The sequence below is a fragment of the Girardinichthys multiradiatus genome, chromosome X, assembly GCF_021462225.1.
Source record: "Girardinichthys multiradiatus isolate DD_20200921_A chromosome X, DD_fGirMul_XY1, whole genome shotgun sequence".
Classification (NCBI taxonomy): domain Eukaryota; kingdom Metazoa; phylum Chordata; class Actinopteri; order Cyprinodontiformes; family Goodeidae; genus Girardinichthys; species Girardinichthys multiradiatus.
The window spans coordinates 21,745,713-21,763,491 of NC_061817.1; the positions used below are offsets into that span (position 1 = coordinate 21,745,713).

The window sequence follows — 17,779 nt, forward strand, 5'->3', positions numbered from 1 at the left end:
ATGCACTGCCTCCATGCAATGCATGGCAGGCACCTATTACTATTCACCTCTAAACTGGTCTCTTTATTTATATCTTTATTTTTCTTCCGTCAAAATTAATGCGGCCCGAACCGCTGCGTGCACCCCCACAATTTATACATCAAAACGACCGGCTCGGTCCCGTGAGGTGTGCTATTACTTTTATTGGCGTTTCGAGTTACTATGGCGACGTAATTAACGAAAAACCGAGCCGAAAAATCCCATAGGAATGAATGGAGTCAGGGGCGGAAGAAATCCTCAAAATTCACTGTTTTTGAGGCTCTGCTGTATCGCCATACTTTCACCTAGAAACACAGTTTGACTTTCAGTTTGTAGGAAAATCCGCCGGCTCTTCAGAAGTGAAAACGGTTTGTTGATAACTGCTACGGTTTCTCTAAAATTAGACTCCAAGCGACACAAAGTTTGCGAGAAAATCACACTCTTAACAGTGGAGATGGCAGTTACTAGAGTGTAGAAAGAGGGGATTTTTTTCAGGAAAAATGAGTTTCAACTGCCACTCACGGCCACAAATTTCGCTCTACAGCCACAATTTTCGGTCAGATTGTAGGGCCGGGCCTCTGCTTTCACACAATAATTTCAAAATTGTTCTAAGTCTCATAGATTTCTGTCAAACACCCCTCGATCGCTAAGAGTCAGTAGATTTCTGTAGGCCTTCTCCCATGTATTTTCAATGAGAGCTTCACCTGTAATCCATGAGTGACACCATTTCTTTCCATAATCATATTTTATACTGTGAATGACATAGAGCTATGAAAATATCCATGATTGGGGACGAGGGACAGCTGTCGCCCACAGTTTAAAAAAATTTCAAATACCATGTACGGATTCCGAGATATTAGACTTTGTTCGGGAGCATGTTCAGGCATTTTGGCCTTTTTCTCCATTTTCCCTTACTTTTCACCCAGTGTTGTGTCTTTATTATTATATTTTCAAAAATAAAGGATGAATATTAATGTTCCCCTGTCCGTTCTGATAAAAACGGTCCAAGAATGACATCGATCGCCCCTACGGTTTCAGAGTTATGGCCAGTTGTTCGGGAGCATGCGCCTCCATGTTATAAAGCCTAGACCAGGGGAGACAGAGAGAGAGGTGCTGCGTGAGTGAGAAACAGCAGGTGTCAAGTTACACTGACGCTCTTTGCTGATTGGCTGATTCATTCCTCACTGTTCTATTTATAGCTCTGTGTATCTCCTACTGTATATGTCTGGATGGGATTCTGTCTTTCTTTCTGCCTCTCTGTGTCTCACACTGGGCCACACACCCACACACACACCCACCCACACACACACACACACAGACACTCACACACAGACACACACCCACACAAAGACACACTCCCACACACATGCATGGATTACTATCTTTCTGAGGACATTGCATTGACTTTCATTGATTTTCAGTCATTTCTATGGCTTAAACCTGACCTGACCCCCTTTGACCAGCTTCATAGGAGGCAACTACATGGCGGCCATGTTGTGTGGGGAACTTAAACAGCATGTACTGCTGTTCCAACACCCAGACAACAGTGATTGACCCTAAAGGTCAATTTCTTTCATCAACCCTCCATGCTTATTAATTATTATTTAAAGCTTATAATAACATACACAATGGTTTTAGAATAGCAAGCATGTTCTATATAACTAATAGAAATAACCCAGACCTGAAAGGACAACCATGCTTGATTTTCAAAATAAGACAAAATCTGCTCTATAAAATAAAAGCCTTTAAACAATAGATGATTGCAGGAGTGGGCATTACACTACTGTTGGAGTTCACCCAGTGTTGGAAATGGGACTATGCTTGAAATATGGGTTACTAAAACTTTCAAAATAAAAGCCTCAACCCCCCATAGTTACTATGGATTTTGTGAGCTCACAAGAGCATAGAAAATGATTTTTAAATAGCAAGCGGGTTCTATTTAACCAATGCAACTAACCCAGACCTGAAAGTACAGCCATGCTGGACTTTCAAAATAAGACAAAACATGCTCTACAAAATAAAAGCCTTTGCATTTTAAACAATAGATCATTTCAGGACTGGGCTTCACACTAATGTTGGAGCTCACCTAGTGTTGCCCATTTAAAATTAGGCTTATTGAAAATTTCAAAATAAAAGCCTGAGTCCTCCAGAGTTACTAGTAATATTTTAAGCTGATAATAGCATAGAATATAGCATAGACAATGAAATAAAAATAAATTAGCAAGCTCTGGTCGGAGCAAAACGCACCAAGAGGCAGGCCCCGTCTAAATTTCTTCCGAAATTTTCTAGTGTTCTATTTACTATGCCCTTATGAACACCTATCAACATTAATGCGGCCCGAACGGAAGAGTGTACCCCCACAATATATATATCAAAACGTGCGGCTTGGACGGGAGAGGTGTGCTATTACTTTTGGTTTCAGTGTGACTTACCATGTTGAAGTAGTTCCCCATGAACCAAAGCCTAAAAATGCCATAGGAATGAATAGGAAAATCAAACACAGTTTGACCAGTAATCCATGAGTGACACCATTTCTTTCCATCCTCCTATTTTATACTGTGAATGACATAGAGCTATGAAACTTTCCATGATTGGAGACGGGGGACAGCTGTTGACCACATTTCAAAAATTTTTCAAATACCATGTACGGTTTCCGAGATATTAGACTTTGATCGGGAGCATGCGCCTCCATGTTATGAAGCCAGGACAGGGGGACACAGAGTGAGGTGCTGCGTGAGTGAGAAACAGCAGGTGTCAAAAAAGGATGGATATTGATCCGGCACAAACATTTACAGTTCTTTGAAGCTCTTCAAGGCTCTACCATGAATCCTGATGCCAGATAAGCTTAACTCGGCCACAGCTTGGCTCTGGTGCCAGAAGCACGCACCAAGAGGCAGGCCCCGTCTAAATTTCTTCGGAAATTTTCTAGTTTATTCTTTATTTTTCTTCCGTCTCCGTTAATGCGGCCCGAACCGCTGCGTGCACCCCCACAATATATACATCAAAACGACCGGCTCGGTCCCGTGAGGTGTGCTATTACTTTTATTGGCGTTTCGAGTTACTATGGCGACGTAATTAACGAAAAACCGAGCCCAAAAATCCCATAGGAATGAATGGAGTCAGGGGCGGAAGAAATCCTCAAAATTCACTGTTTTTGAGGCTCTGCTGTATCGCCATACTTTCACCTAGAAACACAGTTTGACTTTCAGTTTGTAGGAAAATCCGACGGCTCTTCAGAAGTGAAAACGGTTTCTTGATAACTGCTACGGTTTCTCTAAAATTAGACTCCAAGCGACCCAAAGTTTGAGAGAAAATCACACTCTTAACAGTGGAGATGGCAGTTACTAGAGTGTAAAAAGAGGGGATTTTTTTCAGGAAAAATGAGTTTCAACTGGCACTCACGGCCACAAATTTCGCTCTACAGCCACAATTTTCGGTCAGATTGTAGGGCCGGGCCTCTGCTTTCACACAATAATTTCAAAATTGTTCTAAGTCTCATAGATTTCTGTCAAACACCCCTCGATCGCCAAGAGTCAGTAGATTTCTGTAGGCCTTCTCCCATGTATTTTCAATGAGAGCTTGACCTGTAATCCATGAGTGACACCATTTCTTTCAAAAATCATATTTTATACTGTGAATGACATAGAGCTATGAAAATATCCATGATTGGGGACGAGGGACAGCTGTCGCCCACAGTTTAAAAAATTTTCAAATACCATGTACGGATTCCCAGATATTAGACTTTGTTCGGGAGCATGTTCAGGCATTTTGGCCTTTTTCTCCATTTTCCCTCTATTTTCACCCAGTGTTGTGTCTTTATTATTATATTTTCAACAAAAATGTGTTAATATTCTCGATCTCCTGTCCGTTCTGATAAAAACGGTCCAAGAATGACATCGATCGCCCCTACGGTTTCAGAGTTATAGCCAGTTGTTCGGGAGCATGCGCCTCCATGTTATAAAGCCTAGACCAGGGGAGACAGAGAGAGAGGTGCTGCGTGAGTGAGAAACAGCAGGTGTCAAGTTACACTGACGCTCTTTGCTGATTGGCTGATTCATTCCTCACTGTTCTATTTATAGCTCTGTGTATCTCCTACTGTATATGTCTGGATGTGATTCTGTCTTTTTTTCTGCCTCTCTGTGTCTCACACTGGGACACACCCACACCCACACACAGACACACTCCCACACACACATGCATGGATTACTATCTTTCTGAGGACTTTGCATTGACTTTCATTGATATTCATTCATTTCTATGGCTTAAACCTGACCTGACACCTAACCCTTTGACCAGCTTCATAGGGGGCAACTACATGGCGGCCATGTTGTGTGGGGAACTTAAACAACATGTACTGCTGTTCCAACACCCAGACAACAGTGATTGACCCTAAAGGTCAATTTCTTTCATCAACCCTCCATGCTTATTAATTATTATTTAAAGCTTATAATAACATACACAATGGTTTTAGAATAGCAAGCATGTTCTATATAACTAATAGAAATAACCCAGACCTGAAAGGACAACCATGCTTGATTTTCAAAATAAGACAAAATCTGCTCTATAAAATAAAAGCCTTTAAACAATAGATGATTGCAGGAGTGGGCTTCACACTACTGTTGGAGCTCCCCCAGCATTGGAAATAGGACCATGTTGGCCTTTTAAAATAAAGCCTACTGAAACTTTCAAAATAAAAGCCTCAACCCCCCATAGTTACTATGGATTTTGTGAGCTCACAAGAGCATAGAAAAGGATTTTGAAATAGCAAGCGGGTTCTATTTAACCAATGCAACTAACCCAGACCTGAAAGGACACCCATACTAGGTTTTCAGAATAAGACAAAACATGCTCTACAAAATAAAAGCCTTTACACTTTAAACAATAGATCATTGCAGAACTCGGCATTACACTACTGTTGGAGTTCACCCAGTGTTGGAAATGGGACTATGCTGCTCCTTTGAAATATGGGTCACTGAAACTTTCAAAATAAAAGCCTCAACCCCCCATAGTTACTATGGATTTTGAGAGCTGAAAAGAGCATAGAAAATGATTTTGAAATAGCAAACAGGTTCTGTATAACTAATGGAACTAACCCAGACCTGAAGGGACAACCATGCTGGACTTTCAAAATAAGACAAAACATGCTCTACAAAATAAAAGCCTTTGCATTTTAAACAATACATCTTTTCAGGACTGGGCTTCACACTATGTTGGAGCTCACCCAGTGTTGGCCTTTTAAAATAAGGCTTACTGAAAATTTCAAAATAAAAGCCTCAGTCTTCCAGAGTTACTAGTAATTTTTGAAGGTGATTATTGCATACATAATGATTTTGAAATAACGGCCAGAGAAACTTTGTGGTCCCAGAAGCACGCACCAAGAGGCAGGCCCCGTCTAAATTTCTTCCGAAATTTTCTAGTTTCTATCTAATATTTTACTGTAGTAATCCTGTTTAGCTAATCGTAGAATAGCAGTTAATTTATTCTTATATTTCTTATATTTATTCTCCACCTCTAAGGATCTATACTTTATGAAATCTCTATAAAGTTTGTTCTTTTTTTTTGCAGGCATTTTGTAAACCCTTTGTCATCCATGGAGCTTCTGAGTATTTGTTTTTGTGAGAGTACATTATTAATGGACAGTTTTTATCATATAATACTTTAAAGGTACTTAGGTACTTAAAATTTTCATATGCTATATCAACATTACCTTCTTGCAAAACAGACTCCCAGTTGTGTTTCAGTAAATCATCTTTGAAAGATATGAGTGATTCCTTTGTTCTTACTCTTTTAAAGTGTGGATTACTTTTATTCTTATTTTTTATATAGAAATTGTCACTAACAACAAAGACTGGAAGATGATCACTAATATGCTGAATAATTAATCCACTTATTGTATTATTATCTAAGATATTAGTAAATATATTATCTATTAATGTGGCACTGTTCAGTGTGATCCTGCTGGGTCTAGTGATTTTGGGAAAAAGGCTCAAACTGTACATGGTGTTAATGAACTCTTCAGTAGGTTTATGATTATTTGAGTTAAGTAGATCAATATTAAAGTCCCCACAGATGAAAAAGACCTTATGAGATGTAGCTGTGTATGTTTGCTCAAACCATTCTCTATATATTTCCATATTGGAACCGGGAGCTCTGTAAACACAACTGACAATGACATTTTTTGACTTTTCCATATATATTTCAACGGTTATACACTCAAATACATCTTTAGTCACTCTGGTCATGTTTTCTACTATTTTATACTTTAAGTTTTTATCAACATACACAGCTACTCCTCCTCCAGGTTTCCCTTCTCTGTTGATATAATTAAACTCGTAACCTTCCAGCTCAAAGTCAGCCTCCTTCTCATGACTGATCCAGGTTTCAGAGATCGCTATGATGCTGAATGGTTGTTTAAACTGGCTCAGACAGTCTTTGATGCTGTTAAAGTTTGCATATAAACTTCTGCTATTGAAATGTATGATTGAAAGCTTATTATCTACTTTAACTTCCCTGTTGTATTGATCCGTTGTGTAGTAGCAGCAGTTATCAACCATATCATTAAAGAAGTTGTTATCTGGATCCACATCCACTTCCATGTCCTGACTTTTATAATCCGTATAACTGAATGTCTTCAGCTCCAAGTTATCGGCACTAACAGTTGTAGGTGTTAATGTTGTGTTCATAAGTGAAGAAGAAAGAGTTCCTGTAACTTGTGACATGCTGAAGTGAGTTGTGCGTGATATCACCTGTGCTCAAACGATCCTCAGATAGTTCAGTCATATTTATCCAACTCCGTGATGTCCCGAACGACCAGAACCCTCGCCTCCTCCGGTGTTCCGATCAGCTTAATGAAGACTTTACAGTTCGTGGTCCACGTGGACTGGATCTTCTTCTGTCTCCTCAGGAACCGGGCCTTCCTTGCGATGTCGGCGTTTTTCTTGGTCAGGTGCTCGTTAATGAACACGTCTGACCCCTTCAGCAACCTGCCCTGTTTCAGCAGAGCAGATTTGTGTTTCCGGTTGCTGAACCTCATGATGATTGCCGGTCTGTCGTTGTTACCTCGTCTCGGGAGAGGGTGGCATGCTTCCACGGAGTCACAGTCCAGCTTTATTCCCTTGGACAAGAGGAAAGAGGCCACCTGTTCCTCCGTGGACTCCGTCACGCGAGGTGACGGCACACCAGCCGGACAGGGCCCTGCCACCGCGCCGGCGTAAGAGTGGGGCCTGACACGCAGTCCGGTGATGATCACTTCGTTCATCCTGGTGTACTGTTCCAAATCTGCCACGCGATTCTCCAGAACGGCGATCCGCTTATCCTTTTGTTCATTAAGAAATCGCAAAGTTTTCACCTCTTCAACCAAGTCCAGGATGTACTTTTGCTGGAGTCGGATGGCCGCGGTTTCTCCAGAAAGAAAATCCAACGCTTTCCTTATCTCCTCAAAATCCTCCCACGCTGGATTCTTCTTCAGGCCCATGACAATGGCAGAATCTGTCTAAAGGTTGAAGCTGAAACAGACCTGCTGTCGGGTGTGATAATGCCGCTTTCCTTCTGTTGGACAGTCTAATGTCTACTCAGCATGTTTCTTCGGGGTATGTTTCGAGGTTTAACACCCTAGAGTTGACTGGAGTACCGAACTAGCAGAAAGAAAACCCAAAATTCCTATCTCACAAAATTAGCATATCATTAAAAGGGTCTCTAAACGAGCTATGAACCTAATCATCTGAATCAACGAGTTAACTCTAAACACCTGCAAAAGATTCCTGAGGCCTTTAAAACTCCCAGCCTGGTTCATCACTCAAAACCCCAATCATGGGTAAGACTGCCGACCTGACTGCTGTCCAGAAGGCCACTATTGACACCCTCAAGCAAGAGGGTAAGACACAGAAAGAAATTTCTGAAGAAATAGGCTGTTCCCAGAGTGCTGTATCAAGGCACCTCAGTGGGAAGGAAAGAGTGTGGCAGAAAACGCTGCACAACGAGAAGAGGTGACCGGACCGTGAGGAAGATTGTGGAGAAGGGCCGATTCCAGACCTTGGGGGACCTGCGGAAGCAGTGGACTGAGTCTGGAGTAGAAACATCCAGAGCCACCGTGCACAGGCGTGTGCAGGAAATGGGCTACAGGTGCCGCATTCCCCAGGTCAAGCCACTTTTGAACCAGAAACAGCGGCAGAAGCGCCTGACCTGGGCTACAGAGAAGCAGCACTGGACTGTTGCTCAGTGGTCCAAAGTACTTTTTTTGGATGAAAGCAAATTCTGCATGTCATTCGGAAATCAAGGTGCCAGAGTCTGGAGGAAGACTGGGGAGAAGGAAATGCCAAAATGCCAGAAGTCCAGTGTCAAGTACCCACAGTCAGTGATGGTCTGGGGTGCCGTGTCAGCTGCTGGTGTTGGTCCACTGTGTTTTATCAAGGGCAGGGTCAATGCAGCTAGCTATCAGGAGATTTTGGAGCACTTCATGCTTCCATCTGCTGAAAAGCTTTATGGAGATGATTTCATTTTTCAGCACGACCTGGCACCTGCTCACAGTGCCAAAACCACTGGTAAATGGTTTACTGACCATGGTATCACTGTGCTCAATTGGCCTGCCAACTCTCCTGACCTGAACCCCATAGAGAATCTGTGGGATATTGTGAAGAGAACGTTGAGAGACTCAAGACCCAACACTCTGGATGAGCTAAAGGCCGCTATCGAAGCATCCTGGGCCTCCATAAGACCTCAGCAGTGCCACACGCTGATTGCCTCCATGCCACGCCGCATTGAAGCAGTCATTTGTGCCAAAGGATTCCCGACCAAGTATTGAGTGCATAACTGTACATGATTATTTGAAGGTTGACGTTTTTTGTATTAAAAACACTTTTCTTTTATTGGTCGGATGAAATATGCTAATTTTGTGAGATAGGAATTTTGGGTTTTCATGTGCTGTATGCCAAAATCATCTGTATTAAGACAATAAAAGACCTGAAATATTTCAGTTAGTGTGCAATGAATCTAAAATATATGAATGTTAAATTTTCATCATGACATTATGGAAAATAATTAACTTTATCACAATATGCTAATATTTTGAGAAGGACCTGTATATTGTGACTCTAGGAGGCGCTGTTTCTTCTACAGACTTTTAATTCTCTCAAACAGAAAAGCACAATGCGAATATAGCTTTGTTTGAATGGGGGACAAACACTGCAAGGAAAACAATCTTGTGAACATGTTGCTTATTTCTATGTATTTATATTTTCTATTATTTACCATAGCCTAATTTAGAATTAAACGTAATTATAATTAGACCAGGCGACACATAGGTCTGATAAGTCTAACTTATGCGCAGACTACCACCACCCAGACGCTTTAAGCACAAATTGAAAAAAACATGCTGATAATAAAAAATAAAAAAAATTTAGAAATGTCAAAAATTTATTTTGAAAACCGGAGAAGTCAGATGGCCCGGTGCATTGTGGGTCAGTCCGCCGCCATATGTGTCTTTCTGCCGGCTGAAGGAGAGAGCTAGGAGACATGAAAGGAGTCCGCTCCCTGAACAACTTCTCGGTCTGTTGTGTGTTTTCAATCAATAAACAATATATAGATAGATTTTAATGCGTTCCGTTCTTTTTATCAACATTCTTATAAACTGAAACGGCATTTAGCTGCATCTGTTAGCACGCTAGCTAATTAGCTCCCCTAAGGATATACTTAGGCTCTGTGTATAGATCATTTTTACCAGACAAGTTAACTCACACAGGACAAATGGCTGTTCCTGAAAGCCATAAGAAATCCCGTGAGGCACAGTAAAATAACAGGTAGATGCGGTTTAACTCAGTTTGGTTTCTTTTGCTCAGCTGGATGTAACCTGAAGGTCATTTCTGAGCTCGTCTCCCTGTTTATTTGAAAGATAATCAGAGTGAAAAACTGCGGTCATTGTTGTGTCATTGACACGATCTTGTGATGCCATGTGACAATTATCCCAGATTATGCTTACCAGAGACAGCGGACTTTGTTGTCATTGTTCAGAGAAGGCTGCAGGGTCTTTTTAGGTGATGCACAATCAGTGTGTTACTACCTGCTATGGCTTCAGTCTATCCGATCTGCTCATCTTACTCTCATTAACATTGACTGCTAAATGTATTAGTATATGTAAAAAGTATATATAAAGCAAAAGCATGCATTATTTTTACACAAAACTGTCAAGTAAGCAGTCTCACCTGTGATTGTAAAATCCATAACACATTTTAATATTGAGTTCTACATTTTGGGTTTTCAATGACTGTAAGCCAGAATCATCAAATTAAGGAAAAAAACCCTGAAACATATAACTACCAGCATTAAATTTATATAAATATATGAACTGTGAATAAAATTACTGTAATGAATACATTTTTGGATGATATTCTAACGTATTTTTTTTTTAGCTTTTGTAAACTAACCAAAATCTAGTGTGGTTAAATATGTTCCACTGTTTTCTGTGTTTAAATGAGATTTTTAATGCATGTTTTTATGTAGAGTTAAGGATTGTATAGGCATAGCTTTATAGAAAAACATATAGAGCATGTGTTTGGGGTTAAATTCATTCTCTTTCCACATTTCCCACAGAAACGCTGCTATGCCACTGCCAGGCGGGGCCAAACTTTGACTGAACCCCTCACGAACGTGAACCCGACCCAAGCTGTGCCTCTTCCTCCTCAAAATGTCCAGGTAGGTGCTGCTCACTTAAATGCTGGAATATTCTTTATGTATTTTTATGGGAAGTGTAATCGGATAATCAAGGACAGTAAATAATTCAGTGAAAAATAGTAATTAATTGAATGTAAGCTCCCAATAATATTTTCTCTCTCTTGCTTCAGGTGTCGAAACTCCCGAACGGGCTGGTGATAGCGTCGCTGGAAAACTACTCCCCTTTGTCAAGTGTCGGTGTGTTTGTAAAAGCTGGGAGTCGCCATGAGAACGCAGAAAACCTGGGTGTTTCTCATGTGCTGCGACTTGCCGCTAACCTGGTAATGCATACACGAGTTTGTGGGGAAATTCATCCCTAATTTCATCGTTTATTATTATTTAGTCGCTCTGCATTACTCCAGTCTCTTACAGAGTAGGACTAGGTACAGTGTTTGATGTAACAGTACTACTTGATGTCTTTACAGGTTGTTAAAGGTTTTATCAGCATTTTTGTTAAGCTGCTGGTGTCTTTTTTTTTTTAGACCACAAAGGGAGCATCTGCTTTCAAGATCTGTCGCAGTGTGGAGGCTTTGGGAGGAAGCCTGAGGTAAATACAGGTTCTCTACCTGCATACAGTTTCGTCTCATATAAAAGCAATGTGTGACAATTTGACCAAACTGTGCTCTCATTTGTTTACATCCAGTGTTACCGGATCAAGAGAAAATATTATCTACTCTGCAGACTGCCTGAGAGATGACCTGTATGTTGTTTTGTATCAGCGTTTTACATTCTGCACACATTTTATTTTTACCTAAATTCTCTCTAAACCTCAGTTATTGATTAGAGTTTGACCTCTGTTGTAGAGATTCGCTGTTGGACCTTCTGGTCAACGTGACCACAGTTCAGGAGTTTCGGCCGTGGGAGGTAGACGAGCTGACATCCAGGGTGAAAACTGACAAGGCTTTGGCTCAGCAGTGTCCTCAGATAAGTACGTATCAACCGTTCAACTTCCTACTGTCTTCTAACTTTTAAGGAGGAATCTTTTAACCTTTTTTGTTAAGGCAAACTGTGCACAATTCCTTGCAAAAATATTCACACCCCTTGAATGTTTTCACATTTTGTAATAACCACAAAATCTGCATATTTCATTAGGACTTTATGTGACAAACAAACACAAAGTAGTGGATAATTGTGAAATGGAAGGAAAATATTTTACAATGCAGCTGTCTTTTAGGACTTGTCTCAACCCCACTTTACACATCAAGGGTTTTTTCCCATTCTTCTTTCCCAACAAGTTTAATCAAATTCGGTGGAGTGTACAGCAATTTGCAATCTTTGTCCCAGATTCTTAATTAGATTTAGGTTGTGCACTTTGACTAGGACATTCGCACACATTGATTTAAGCCATTTCATTGTAGCTGTGGCTGGATGTTTAGGGTTCTTGCTAGAAACTGCCCCACCACCACAGCAGATTTTCTTTCAGGATTGCCTGGTATTTTAGCTTCATTCAAATTTCCCATCCTTGCTGAGGAAAAGCCTCTCCAGCGCATGATGCTTCCACCACCATGTTTAACCATGACAACGCTATTTTCAGTGTGATGCAGTGCAATTGTAGTTTACCTCCACACATACTTTTGTATGGATGTTTGATCTCAGGCTTATCTGAGCAAAGTAGCTACTTCCACATCTTTGCTCTGTCCCCTACATGGCTTGTGACAACCTTTAAACGGGAATTATTATGGCCTTTTTTTCAGCAATGGCTTTCTTCTTGCTACTTCAACATAAGAGACAGGTTTGTTGTTTCTACTGGTAAAACTCATCAACAGATTCTACTGTTTGATTTGTGGATCTCTGCACCTCCCCCAGAGTAACTATGGACCTCCTTATCAATGCTCTCCTTGCCTAGCCTGTTGGTTTAGATGGAAGACCATGCCTTTGCCTCTGAGCTGGATTTACACTGGATTTTAATTAGCAGTGTCAGAGTAAAAGGGGGACAAATTTAAATGCATGCCAAACTTTTCAGATTTTTTTTATTTTTTTAAAACGTAATACCCTGTATCTCTTTCCTTCCACCTTATGGTTGTGCACTACTTTGTGATGGTCTGTCACATACTCTAAAATAAGTTAAATGTGTGATTGTAGCATGAAAGCTTTAACAAGGCACTGTATAAACTATGGGAATATAAACGCTGTTAGGAAAGAACATATGGCCTTGATGTAAGTTTTTGTTCTTTTTTGATAAAAGTTGCTTCTCTGTTTTCTTTTGAAGGTGTAATTGAGAAGTTGCATGAAGCAGCATATAAGAATGCCTTGTCCAACTCTCTGTACTGCCCTGACTTCATGGTTGGTCGTGTCTCCTCTGAACAGGTTTTTTTTTTTTTTTTCTTGTGTTTAAACTACATTGTTTGAAGATGGATGTTTGCACCTTGTGAAACTGATAAAGCAGTGTTTGGTAGTTGATGTGTGGCTCTCACACACCTTTCCTGCCCTTTCTCCACCCCTGTAGCTCCACTCCTTTGTTAAGGATAGTTTCACCACTGGCAGAATGGCACTTGTAGGAGTAGGTAAGTGCTATCTTGTCTGTTCTGGTCTACTCCCCTAACTCCTCTCTAGTTTCCTACCGGAACCCTATTGGGTTTCTGTCTAAGAAAGCACAAAGGTACTACTGATTCAAAAACTGTCCCTCTGTCCCATTTATGTATCCAGGTGTCAATCACTCTGTCCTGAGGCAGGTGGGTGAATGTCTTCTGAGCGTTCGCAGTGGAACTGGAGCACCGGTAGCTAAAGCAGCGTACCGTGGAGGTAAAAGCTTGTTATAAAGAGTGAGCAGTAAGAGATATACATTTTTGCTGAACCTCTAACCTGCTAACCATAATCAGGCACATTCAGATTTTCTTTTTCGAGTAGACAGATGATACAACGTACAACTTTAATGATTTTTTTAAATCAGGAATTGACCACGTGGATTTATTTAGCTTCTTTTTAGAAATTAGTGTTGACCAGCTATTTGCATGTTTCTGCTGGTGTTCTGATGTTATCTTTGGTGATGAGCTTCAGGTGTATGAGGTTGGAAGACTTCCGTGCCATCACCCTAGTCTTATCTTCAAAACAGGAGGGAGACTAGGCCGCTGCAAAATGTTAATATTATTTCCATTTGGAAGTAGCATGTTGGCAAAATTGAAAAATGAATTTAAAATTTAAATTTGCCAGTGGTATTAATAATTTTAGGAATAACTGAGTATTTTGAGCATGTCTTATATACTTTTTGAGAAAATACACAATTACACCCAATTCTTGTTTTTAAAATTAATTTGCTGCATAATCATAAGACATTATAATGCATAAATGCATATTAGAATGAATAACTTTTTGCAAACAGGCTTGTTAAAGACCAGCTGTCTTTGACTGTATGAAAAAGGACTATGTTTTTGGATTGATCCAGAATAATTCGGACTGCATAGGATTCTAGAGAATTAGAAATTATACATGTTGGTCTTTTACAGTGAGTTGAAATTATGTTTTTTGCGAATTGTTGCTTTATAAACAAATGATTTTAACTACGGTAAATGAAATCTGCTTGACGAAATAAAAACGGGCAAATCTCAGTCTCCTGCTAAGCGATTGCCACATACCTGCACCAAATGTTCTCACCTGAATTGCATTTACTGTAATCTTTTGTGTTAAGGTGAACTGCGAGTGCAGAATAGAGATGAACTAGTCCACGCGCTGGTCGTTAGTGAGGGTGCTGTGACGGGCACCGCCGAAGCTAATGCCTTCACCGTGCTGCAAAGGATCCTGGGAGCCGGTCCTCATGTGAAGCGAGGCTCCAGCTTCACCAGCAAACTGAGCCAGGGTGTTGCCAAATCTACCGCACAGCCGTTTGATGTAAGTTGAAGAACATTGATACTGTGCTGCCATCAAATAAAACTGTTCATCACTTCCTTGTTTTCTAAAAAATTTGTGGATTGTCAGCAGTTTTCCTTTTTTCTTCAGCAGAATTAATTATTTTTTCTTATCTGTTAGCGCAGAGTTGCTTATTTTCTAAAGGCATACAGCATGCATCCTAATATTTGTGTCCTCTGGTTGTCTCCTTAGGCCACTGCTTTCAATGCCTCATACTCTGACTCTGGCCTGTTTGGTGTCTATACCATCGCACAGGCCACGTCTGCTGGAGAGGTAATTTCCTCTCAAATGAGCATAAAAGTCCAGAATGTCATGTTTACGCACTTGATCCTTGATGCATTTGTTTATGCAGGTGATCAGAGCTGCCATTGCTCAGGTGAAAGGTGTTGCAGAGGGAAGCGTTACAGAGGCAGACATCACCAGAGCAAAGTGAGTTCACTAGGAAAAATTGTGTAAATGTTCAGATGCAAACATATTAGCTGTTCTTAACTGTGTCTTTGTCTGCTGGCTTGCACAGGAACCAGGTGAAAGCAGAGTATTTGATGTCCATAGAGAGCTCCGAGGGCCTGATGGAGGAGATTGGGGCTCAGGTTCTGAGCACTGCATCCTACCAGGCTCCTGAATCCGTCCTCCAGGCTATTGACACCATCACCAAGAATGATGTAGTTATGGTAAGAGTTCAGAAGGAAAGTTATCATCATCTCCTTCAGTGATGGTTATTCTCTCTTTACTTACATCCACAACTCTTATTTTATCCACTTTAATAATGTGTTGAAGGCAAAATTGTGTTTGTCAGAAGGAGCCACATTCAAACCACTGAACCATTTAGACTTACATTTTATAACCGACGTTTTGTTTATTTGCAACGCCTCCACTTCCTCGTTTGACCTCAGGTTTGTTGTCATGGTAACAGCACTGTAATGCACTCCTCTTCTGAAACGGCAGCCCATGTCAATGTTTTTGTACAGATAAAAATCTTAAGTGTGGTGTGCATTTGTTTTCAGCCCCCCCCCCCCTGAGTCAATACGTTCGAACCCCCTTTAACTGAGCTTACAGCTGCTCCTTTGAGGTTCCTCTCTACCTGCTTTGCACATCTGGAGATTGAATCTCATTCTACTCAGCAAAAAAAGCTCATGCACAGTCAGATTTGATGGAGAGCTTCTGTTGGACTGAATTTCAAGTTTGGACTTTTGATACATGAATATGGTTTAAACTAAACCATTCCATTGTAGCTCTGGTTGCCCATATGGAGTAATTGTCCTGCTGTAAAATGAACCTCCACCCCAGTCTTAACCTCCAACAGGTTTTTCTCCAAGTATTGTTCTTTATTTAGTTCCATCCTTCCATCAAATCTGACCAGCTTCTTTGTCTCTGTTGAGGAAAAACATCCCCACAGGATGATGATGCTGCTGCATTCACAGGGAATGTGTGTCCACGGTGATGTGCAGTGTTGGTTTTTATGCACGCATAGTGTTTTGCACAGCACTAGGTTTCATTTTGGTCTTGAGCGCCTTCTTTCACATGTAAGCTTTATCCACTGCTTGGCTTCTTCTTACCACTCCTCTGTAAAGCCCATGTTTGTGTGGAGGATTTCCTGTTGATAATTTCTCTGACCTAAGTTGCAGAGATCTTCAGCCCTTCTAGAGAATTGGCTCTTGGCTGCTTCTCTGATCAATGCTCTCATTGGTCTTCATGATGCTGTTTGCTATCTAATGTTCTCTGTCAAACCCCTGAGGTCTTCGCAGAGCACCTGTATTTATACTGTCATTAAATTACACACAAGGCTATTTTTCATTTTTTAAGCTGTTTTAAAATAATAGATCATTTATTATTATATGTATATATATATTTATATATATATTGCATTATATCATTAACACTTCTGTTTTATCTTTGTAGGCTGCCAGAAAATTTGTTGATGGCAAGAAGACCATGGCAGCAAGTGGACACCTTATTAATACACCATTTGTGGATGAATTATGAAAAAGAAAATCATATAAAGACCATTTATTTTACCTTGGAGTTGGTGTACTGACATTAATAAAAGAGAAAACAAAGTTAGCTCCAGAATCAAAATGCATTTTATCTTTTCTGGGTTTCGTTTGTCAGTTTAACTGCATATTGGTGTAAATTAAAGCACTGGCAGTAAAACTGATGTTTGTCGGGTAAATTTAGCATCCTGATATGAAATCATTCATATTCTAATGTGATCGAGGTGTGATGGATATGACAACTGGTCTTCGTTAAATAAAAATACTTCATGCCAGCTTCTCACATGACAGCACAATGCAGTCACTGAAAGTTAAAGGATTTTTTTGTTTCCAAGCAGTAAGTACTTTCAGAAAAGGTACTGTTTTGATCCTCAGCCAGCAGAAGGACCCAAAACAAGCCCAAGGCTCAGTTTATAGATGTAAGTGTTGCAAGAATTAGGGATGATTAATCCAAATTTGTGCTCCTCCATGTTTTGTTTTTTTCAGTCAGCAGGGTCAACACCTCTCATATGATCTTTGATATTTATTACTTCAAAGTGTCAATATCTTTAAAATGTACATAAAGAAAATAAAATCATTATGGATTCATATTTTTTTTGTGTTTTTGACGCTTATTTTGTTAGTGGTTAGATCAAAGCTATTGGATTTTGTTTCTTTGTTCTTTGATACATTTGCCTCTCATTTCTAATCTTTCTTTTGTTCTGAAAATAGTGAACGAAAAATAAATTTTATCAAGAAGTATTTGTTGTAGGCTTTGAAAAACAAAGCCTACAACATAATTTTTAAAAACACTGCCCTAAAAAATATTCCTCTCCCGTTACATTTTTCTCAGTTTACAACTACAAACATATAGTATATCTTATTGGGATTTTATGTTTTACCAAAAAAAAGCGGTGCATAACTATTGTGGAAGGAAAGTGAGTAGTGCATCTGTTTTAGCCCCTTTACTCTGGTACCCTTTAATAAAATCTAGTAAAACCAGTCAGAGAAGTTAGCAACTTAATCTCAGTCTAGATACCACTGGCCTGTGAAGGCCTCAGAGGTTTCTTAGAAAACATTGCATGCTTTAATCAGGGTTAGGTTTTAAAACAGTATCCAAAGAGCATTGATCATTTCATCATCTGAAAATGGAAAGAGCATGGCACAACTGCAAACCTACATTGGCTGACCAAGGAGAGCATTAATCAGAGAAGGAGCCAAGTCGCCCATGGTAACTGGAGGAG

At 40.2% G+C, this 17,779-nt stretch overlaps 1 protein-coding gene across 1 annotated transcript; it reads left to right on the forward strand.

The window, feature by feature from the left end:
* Positions 1-9,433: 9,433 nt before the first annotated feature.
* Positions 9,434-17,146, forward strand: LOC124862308 (cytochrome b-c1 complex subunit 2, mitochondrial-like). Its single transcript, XM_047356140.1, has 14 exons — positions 9,434-9,561; positions 10,603-10,704; positions 10,854-11,003; positions 11,205-11,269; positions 11,366-11,422; positions 11,526-11,650; positions 12,932-13,029; positions 13,169-13,226; positions 13,369-13,464; positions 14,348-14,547; positions 14,758-14,838; positions 14,918-14,994; positions 15,083-15,236; positions 16,465-17,146. Exons 1-14 carry the CDS (start codon positions 9,529-9,531, stop codon positions 16,546-16,548), a joined length of 1,380 nt encoding a protein of 459 aa, XP_047212096.1. The 5' UTR covers positions 9,434-9,528; the 3' UTR covers positions 16,549-17,146.
* The last annotated feature ends 633 nt before the right edge of the window (positions 17,147-17,779 follow it).

Coding starts and splice junctions, on each gene's coding strand:
- LOC124862308 (XM_047356140.1), top strand. CDS start 9,529: ATGAAAGGAGTCCGCTCCCTGAACAACTTCTCG. Junction 11,270..11,365: donor GCTTTGGGAGGAAGCCTGAG/GTAAATACAGGT, acceptor GTTTACATCCAG/TGTTACCGGATCAAGAGAAA. Junction 11,423..11,525: donor GACTGCCTGAGAGATGACCT/GTATGTTGTTTT, acceptor CCTCTGTTGTAG/AGATTCGCTGTTGGACCTTC.